General features: G+C 49.3%; 1 protein-coding gene across 2 annotated transcripts; it reads left to right on the top strand.

Annotated features, from left to right (window-relative positions):
• The first annotated feature begins 301 nt into the window (after nt 1-301).
• On the top strand, nt 302-5551 carry KLF4 (KLF transcription factor 4). Of its 2 annotated transcripts, XM_047067444.1 has the most exons (5): nt 302-879; nt 997-1117; nt 1789-2779; nt 2879-3043; nt 4474-5551. In XM_047067444.1, the coding sequence occupies exons 1-5, from the start codon at nt 875-877 to the stop codon at nt 4647-4649; spliced, it is 1458 nt and encodes a 485-aa protein (XP_046923400.1). In that variant the 5' UTR covers nt 302-874; the 3' UTR covers nt 4650-5551. The 2 variants fall into 2 exon arrangements, with proteins under 2 accessions (XP_046923400.1, XP_046923393.1); XM_047067437.1 differs by having other exon boundaries at nt 1789-3043.
• The last annotated feature ends 3487 nt before the right edge of the window (nt 5552-9038 follow it).

Genomic DNA, 9038 nt, shown 5'->3' with positions numbered 1-9038 from the left:
AGCACGGCTCCTGCCCGCCAGCTGCCGAGCTGGCGTCACTGCTCCGCCGGGCCCCGCCCGCGCCCCTCCTTCCCCCCCGCCCCCACGTGCGCCGAGTTTGTTTATTTAGCTGCCATGGCAACTCGCGGGGGGGCCGCAGGAGGGAGGGGAGAAGAAAGGGAGGGGGCGGGGCCTGGCGGCCGGCTGTGGCGTACGGCGGGTAGGAGGCGGGGGTAGGGCGGGAGCCGAGAAGTTAAGTAAGGAGCGCGCGCCGGCCGCCGGCAGTTCCCCGGCCCGAGAGAGCGAGCGCGGCTGCGGGCGCGCGGGGAGCAGAGGCGGTGGCGGGCGGCGGCGGCACCGGGAGCCGCCAAGTGCCCCTCCCCGCCCCTCCGGCCCCCCACCCAGCCACCCACCCGCCCGCGGCCAGCGCCCATGGCCGCGCGCGCCCCGCGCAGCCCCCTGGACTCCGCGCCCTGCGACGCCGCCCAGTCCGCAGATCCGCGCCACCGCGGCCAGTCTCACCTGGCGGCACCGCCCGCCCGCCACCCCGGCCACAGCCCCAGCGCCCACGGCAACAGCCGCGGCGACTGCGACAGTGGTGGAGGACACTGCTGAATCGAAGAGAGCGCAGCGCGGCTACCGGACTTACTCGCCTTGCTGATTGTCTTTTTTTTAGGAGTTTACAACTTTTCTAAGAACTTTTGTATACAAAGGAACTTTTTTAAAAAGGCATCTCCCATTTATATTTAATCCAAAGAAGAAGGATCTCGGGCAATTTGAGGTTTTTGGTTTTTGCTTCGATTCTAAGTCTTTTTCCCCCCCCTCTTCGTTGACTTTGGGGCTAGTGTACCCCCACTGCTTCGGGCTCCCGAGGACCTTCTGGGCCCCCACATTAATGAGGTAGGTGCAGCGCGGGGCGCAGGGAGGGGTGAAGGCCGGAGGCCGGTGGGACGCGCCCGAGCGGCGGTCGCGAGTGGCCCCCCTGACTCCTGCCTCTGCGCCCCACCCGGCCCTCAGGCAGCCACCTGGTGAGTCTGACATGGCTGTCAGCGACGCACTACTCCCGTCCTTCTCCACGTTCGCGTCAGGCCCGGCGGGAAGGGAGAAGACACTGCGTCCAGCAGGTGCCCCGAATAACGTGAGTATTGCCTCGAAAGGTCGGGATCGTCCGGTGGGCTTCTGTGGGTAGGGTGGGGACGGGTGGAGCCCAGGGATCACCGAGAACCACCCGGCGAATGGAAGGAGAGCCCACCGCACCGGCCCCGCAGTCTTCCTAGGATGGCTTCAGCGTCCTTGGCTCAGTTGTAGATGCGTGTGGTCCCTACACTGCGGAGCCGCCGGGGGCGCACCCCAGGTCCGCATACGTCCCCTAGCGCGCAGGCGGCAGAGCTGGCGCGAGGGCCACCGGCGGGAGGTGGCTGTGTCCCTAGACACTGGCTGGGCCCCAGTGAGCTTGGCGCGTAGGCGTACCCGTGGCGGGTGCGCACAGGGAGATCCTCAGTGCCCCAATTCCAGGGTTGGCGGGAGCGTCCCCGGGATCTGGCTGGGGCAGGACCCGGGCTGCCGAGCCACAGCGCTTGCTCACACGCAATCGGGCAGACACGACATAACATCTTCCAAACCGACGCACCGCCTCTCCTCGGGCCCGGCCGTGGGCCGAGATTGCCGCGCTAACGCCCGGAGGCCCCGGGCGCTTCGTGCCTGCCCAGTCCCGGTGCCTGGGCGGTATCGGCGTGGCCGGCCCGCCAGTATGTAGTGTAGCAGCAGGGGACCAACACCGACGGTCTCTCTCCCCTCCTGTTCCTGCAGCGCTGGCGGGAGGAGCTCTCCCACATGAAGCGACTTCCCCCCGTGCTTCCCGGCCGCCCCTACGACCTGGCGGCGGCGACCGTGGCCACCGACCTGGAAAGTGGCGGAGTCGGTGCGGCTTGCGGCGGCAACAACCCAGCTCTCCTACCCCGGAGGGAGACGGAGGAGTTCAACGATCTCCTGGACCTGGACTTTATCCTCTCCAACTCACTGTCCCATCAGGAGTCAGTGGCCGCCACCGTGTCCTCGTCGGCATCAGCCTCATCCTCGTCCTCGCCGTCGAGCAGCGGTCCTGCCAGTGCGCCCTCCACCTGCAGCTTCAGCTATCCGATCCGGGCCGGAGGCGACCCGGGCGTGGCGCCAGGCAGCACGGGCGGCGGCCTCCTCTATGGCCGGGAGTCTGTGCCTCCTCCCACAGCTCCCTTCAACCTGGCGGACATCAACGACGTGAGCCCCTCGGGCGGCTTCGTGGCCGAGCTCCTTCGGCCTGAATTGGACCCAGTGTATATTCCGCCGCAGCAGCCGCAGCCGCCAGGTGGCGGGCTGATGGGCAAGTTTGTGTTGAAGGCGTCGCTGAGTGCCCCTGGCAGCGAGTACGGCAGCCCGTCGGTCATCAGTGTTAGCAAAGGCAGTCCGGACGGCAGCCACCCGGTCGTAGTGGCGCCCTACAGTGGCGGGCCACCGCGCATGTGCCCCAAGATCAAGCAGGAGGCGGTCTCCTCATGCACCGTCGGTCGGCCCCTAGAGGCCCACATGGGCACTGGACCCCCTCTCAGCAATGGCCACCGGCCGCCAGCCCACGACTTCCCCCTGGGGCGGCAGCTCCCCAGCAGGACTACCCCGACCCTGGGTGCTGAGGAACTGCTGAGCAGCAGGGACTGTCATCCTGCCCTACCGCTCCCCCCGGGTTTCCATCCCCACCCTGGGCCCAACTACCCACCCTTTTTGCCTGACCAGATGCAGCCACAGGTGCCACCGCTCCATTACCAAGGTCAGTCCCGGGGATTCATAGTTTGGGCTGGGGAGCCCTGCGAGTGCCCGCCCTCCCGGGCTCAGGGGATGATGCTGACCCCACCTTCTTCACCCCTAGAGCTCATGCCACCTGGTTCCTGCATGCCGGAGGAGCAGAAACCAAAGAGGGGGAGAAGGTCGTGGCCGCGGAAAAGGACAGCCACTCACACTTGTGACTATGCGGGCTGCGGCAAAACCTACACGAAGAGTTCTCATCTCAAGGCACACCTGCGAACCCACACAGGTAGGAGAATAGAAGCTGCTGAAAGGAGGGAGGGTGGTGTCCAGCCCCACTGGCGAACTGTGGACACTTCTCAGGGCCTCCCTTGGGATGAGGCACAGTCTATCTCCTCCATCTCTTGGATCACAGGAGAGAACAGCAAGCTGGCGCCTCCTTTTTTGCCCAAGAGCCTTTTGCTTGATGGATAGTATCAGTGCTTGAATGTGCAGTTCTCTTAGGCTTTTGAAAGGCAGGAGGGAGGTTCCAGGCTGCAGGTGGGCCTCTCCTAGTCTGAGCAAAGCATTGCCCTTGTAATCAAGAAATTACACTTTGGGGGTGCCTGACTGGCTCGGTCGCTGGTGCATGAAACTCTTGATCTCGAGGTTGTGGGTTCGGGCCCCACACTGAGTGTAGAGATTAAAAGAAACAACACCCTAAATTATCAGGGCGCCTGGGTGGCTCAGTCACTTAAGCGTCGGACTTCAGGTCATGATCTCCCCTCCCGGTTCGTGGGTTTGAGCCCCGTGTTGGGCTCTGTGCTGTCAGCTCAGAGCCTGGAGCCTGCTTGGGATTCTGTGTCTCCCTCTCTCTCTGGTGCTACCCCACTTGCACTGTCTCAAAAATAAACGTTAAAAAAAATTAAAAACTAAAAGACACCTGCAGTGCAAAAAAATGATAGGTCTTATTAGTTTTCAATTTTCTAGACAATTTTTACCGGTTGTTCCCTCCCCACATTTACACTCTTTTGCTATTTTTAGGTCTACTCTTCATAAGTAAGTTCTGTTTTCAGAACTTTCAAGAATTCTATTTCAGAAACTTTCAAGAATTGAATGTTATGATTACTAAGATTGTAGTTTAAGGTGGTCAGTGCAGGGAAATTCCATGTTATGTAAGCGCAGGTACATAAGGTCAGTTAGGTGTAGTAGTCATTAAAATAACAGAAATGCACACTATGTGTTAAGTTGGATTTAAATGTTAAAAAAATCTTAAAAAATAACAAATTCTGAAGCAGAAAAAGCCGCTTGTGGCTCTTTGAACCCATTTGTAGTGGGACAGGATCTTAATTGCTTGGTTTGGGCAGGGGAGATAAACCAGCAGATTTCATTTCCAAATTCACTTCCACCACTATGGTACTTTGACTCAAAAGAATGAAAACATTAGCAATATAGAAGTGTAGGTTGACGTTGTATGTGTGTATTTTCATTGCTTAAATGTCTGTTCCTCACCCCCCCCACACACACACCGGAAAAAAAGCGAAAGGAATACTTAGAAGCTTAATATTCCTATTTGTGATCTGAAATTTAGCATGGCCTTGAAGTGGTCTAAAAACATTCCTGGCTTCTTTCAGAGTAGGGTGCTTGGGGAATCGGTTTAACATTTGGCCTCCGGTTTTTAAAGCGGCCAATTCTGCATGATGTAGCAATGGCTTCAACGGGTTTCTTTTCCTCTGCCAGGTGAGAAGCCTTACCACTGTGACTGGGATGGCTGCGGGTGGAAATTTGCCCGCTCTGACGAACTGACCAGGCATTACCGGAAACACACCGGGCACCGCCCCTTTCAGTGCCAGAAGTGCGACCGGGCCTTCTCCAGGTCGGACCACCTCGCCTTACACATGAAGAGGCACTTTTAAATCCCAAGACAGTGGATATGACCCACACTGCCAAGAAGAGAATTCAGTATTTTTTACTTTTTTCACACTGTCTTCCCCGGGGAGGGGAGGAACCCAGCTGGAGAGCACTACAATCATGGTCAAGTTCCCAACAAGCCAACTTGTGAATGGATAATCAGGAGACATAGGGAAACCAGAAGACAAATCAAAGAACAGATGGGGTCTGTGACTGGATCTTCGATCATTCCAATTCTCAGTCCAACTTGAATATTCCCGGACTTACAAAACACCAAGGGGGTGACTGGAAGGTGTGGATATCAGGGTATAAATTAGATCCATGAGTTGGGGGGAGGGAAGACCAGAATTCCCTTGAATTGTGTTCGATGCAATATAAGTGTAAAGATCACCTTGTATTCTCTTTGCCTTCTAAAAGCCATTATTATGATACTAGAAGAAGAGGAAGAAATTCAGGTACAGAAAATGTGTTTTAATAACCTAAACGATGGTGCTTGGTGAGTCTTGGTTCTAAAGGTACCAAATGAGGAAGCCAAAGTTCTCAAACTGCTGCATACTTTGACAAGGAAAATCTATTTTTGTCTTCCGATCTACATTTATGACCTAAGTCAGGTAAATACACCTGGTTTACTTTAACATTTTTATGCAGACAGTCTGTTATGCACTGTGGTTTCAGATGTGCAATAATTTGTACAATGGTTTATTCCCAAGTATGCCTTAAGCAGAACAAATGTTTTTTTCTATATAGTTCCTTGCCTTAATAAATATGTAATATAAATTTAAGCAAACTTCTATTTTGTATATTTGTAAACTACAAAGTAAAAAAAATGAACATTTTGTGGAGTTTGTATTTTGCATACTCAAGGTGAGAATTAAGTTTTAAATAAACCTATAATATTTTATCTGAACACTGTTTTTGTTTTGTTTTTCCCCTGGAAAAGCATGTTACAGGAATTTCAGTTTAAACACAGTCGGGAGGGCAGGTGAAAAGGCCAAACTTTACCTCCACAGAGATTAAAAGAGGACATTTTTAAGGCTGGGTTTACAGTAAGTACTATCCAAGTCTAAGGCTTAAAGCTGAATATTGGAGATCATAGAATTAAACCTGGTTTGGGTGGCTCTTTCCAAATGTACGGAAAAGTACATGAATGCAATTTCCTTACCTGAATATGAATTTCCAGGTACAAACCAGCTCAATTATTCTTCAATATGCTCAGTTTAATAGGAAAGTCTTCATAAAATACATACATTCCAGTTTCATATTTTAAAAGGTCCTTATGGTTTCTCTTTAAATGAAAATATAAAAATCTTTCTCAGAGGCCCGGCCTTGCCCTCAGAACAATTTGAGGAACAAAAGAAACCTTCCTACAGCGGAGAAACCCTAAGAACGTAGTTCCACAGTGCCCTCCTGAGGATTAAAGGGTTCATTTATGCTTAGTGGGTGTTACAGATACATTCTAGTTCGAGTCCTAAAGAGGTTAGTACCAAATTTTCTGGCAGAAAGTTTTAACACTCCATCAGTCCTCTGTAGATTCAGCAGACTGAACTAAGAGTTAATTAAAACATACTTTCGCAAAACTAAGTGTAGAGCAAAACTTTTTAAGTGGTGTTTTTGTAAGCTTGGAGCATATTTCCGAAATTACTCAACTTTAAAAGGGCACTGATGCTTTTTTGAGGCGGGCACGCAAGGTTTGAACTTCATTTGTGGCAGTCACAAATTGGAAAGAGCATTTGTGACTCTTGTCGACACTTCGTACATTTGTAATGGTGATGCAGGGTGACCCAAGCAGACAAGCACCCTGGCATCTTTAGACTGCTTATTAACTCTCCATTGTACGTAGTGTCCAGAAGTGTAGGTGCATCTTATAAATAGAAAAAAACAAATTCATAAGAGCCTGATGGTGGATCAACACAAAGTATTTTCCTTGGCTTTTGGGAGTCCAGCATGACTGGAAAACATGGCATGTGTCTTAGCTTAAAAGAAAACAGGTGCATCACTGGGATGGAATTTTATGTGGCCAAGAACATATTCAAAGCATATTTAATGACATGGAAAAATGCTCATGGTATGTTAAGTGGAAAAAGCAGGATCTAAGACTATAAACAGTATGATTCCAGTTGCATAAGTTTGTGTGTGTGCATTGAAGGAGAGAGAGAAGCAACAAAGTTTAAGAGGAAGGCCTGGAAGGAAATGCGAAAATATCCATAATGGTTTTCTCCATGTAGATTTTCTACAGTTTCCAAATATGTATGTATCTAACTTTTTAAGAATGCAGGTGCAAATATTTAGGCTTTTATTTTTATTTTTTATTATTTTTAAAAGTTTTAATGTTAATTTTTGAGAGAGAGAGAGAGAGAGAGGAGCGGCAGAGAGAGGGAGACACAATCTGATGCAGGTTCCCAGCTGTCAGCACAGAGTCCGACACGGGGCTCAAACTCACAAACTGTGAGATCATGACCTGAGCCGAAGTCAGAGGCCCAACTGACTGAGCCACCCAGGTGCCCCTAGGCTTTTATTTTTGAAAGATCAGTTAAAGCTATTTAAACAAGAAGCCTTTTCTTGTGTGTTACATTGTGGCGGTTGCTCTTGTAATCCACCTTTCTCTCATACAGAGACTTCTGGCACGCGGTTGTGTATGAAAAGTATTTACTGAATGGCTGATACCATCTTCGTGTTTGCTAAGTACCTGTTACCTCAAAAGAAACGTCTCAAAATAGCCGAGCATACTAAAAATTTTCTGATGCAGGGAAACGTCACTTGCATGAACTTTTTCTAATCTGAAAAAGTTTCAGTATCGACAGCAAATAAGGAAGATTTTCCAAAAATGTCACAGGGCAAAACTTTTCAACACGAGTAAATAGCTAAAACCACTCTCGTTCCTATCCCGTTCTGAGTGCCAAGATGTCCTGTCATTACTGCATTATGGAGCCGTTTACACTGTATAATAAACAGCACCTAACATTCGAGATGCCTACTTATTACCTTTTCCCTATGATATTTAATTTTATATGTCCTAGATTTTAACTTGTGCACACAACACACACACATACACACACACACACAAGATAAACAGTAGTGTTTCCTACACATCAACAGATTTCTTCAGTCTACCTCTCGCCCAGCAAAGTGTCTTTTCCAGCAAAATAGTCTTCCTACCTGAAAACCTGCTTAGTGCCTACAATTAATTCTGTTTCGGTTTGTTAAACAGGAACCTTCACCATCTCATGTAGAATGGTCGGGGGAAGAATTTTCTTCCATTCAAAAACTGTTCTAATTTTTAGAAACACACGATGTTATTTCATATTTGAAGATTAACCTTTCTTACATATAATTTTACATATAAGAAAGCCCATGGGAGGTGGTCCTTATGCCAAGGAAGCAAGTCCACAGGGAAAATATTTAAAACAAGCAGTGATGGTGCCTGTCGTATTTTGATATATGGCAGTACCTAAATTCAGCAGCCTATGTCAGCCACCTGTTCTATTGTATGTTCTGGCTTCTGAAGCTCTGTTCAGCACACCAGCGCACACACATCCAGTCCTCCACACACCTTTTTAGCTTATGTATTCCATTCTTCTATCGTGTTATCACGTATTTTATTTTATGTGTTTCATTTCTTCATATTTTCTTAGCACCTTCTAGAGTATAGTGACATGTTTTTATAGTGCTAAACTGAAGCCATGTCTGCTTCCTAAAGTTCATTTATGAAATTATCATTTATTGTTCACATGCAGAGCCATTCAATAATATTTCACATAAAACCACCAAGAACGCTCTACATAATGAATGCTGTGGAACATATCCCGGAGTGTTCTACTTGTGAAAATGCAAAGGAGCGACTGTTCACAATCAGAATGCTGTATGAAAAGAAAGTTTTCTCCTATTAAGTGAAACTAAAATGAAAGTTGGAGACAAACAAGCTTTGGAAGCCTTTACCTTAAAACAAAAAAGTAAATCTTGAGTAAATTTCTTACCATCTTCTGAAAAACTAATAAATTCTTAAATCCTAATGAAGGTACCTAAGAGCTTCAATGCCCGGGTTGCAGTCAAAACACAGAAGAAACCAACTGCTGTCATGTTAGCCTAAACACAGAAAATCTTGCAGGCTGATACCTAGGCTACCAGAGCCAGTTAGCTTAGTCGGGCAGGAGGAGGGTGCACAGGGTTAGAGCACCAATTAAACTGCTTCTCTGGAATCACATACACTGGGAGTCCACCTTTTTTTTGTTTTAATTTTTCTTTTTAATGTTTGTTTATTTTTGAGACAGAGAGAGAAACAGATCATGAGCAGGGGAGGGGCAGAGAGAGTGAGACACAGAATCCAAAGCAGGCTCCAGGCTCCAAGCCGTCAGCACAGAGCCCGATGCAGGGCTCGAACCCACAAACCATGATAT

This window comes from Lynx rufus, unplaced genomic scaffold (assembly GCF_022079265.1).
Source record: "Lynx rufus isolate CCGP_SWC_20201006 ecotype Redwood Valley unplaced genomic scaffold, mLynRuf1.p SCAF_10, whole genome shotgun sequence".
NCBI lineage: Eukaryota > Metazoa > Chordata > Mammalia > Carnivora > Felidae > Lynx > Lynx rufus.
This window is presented reverse-complemented; position numbering and strand designations above follow the sequence as displayed.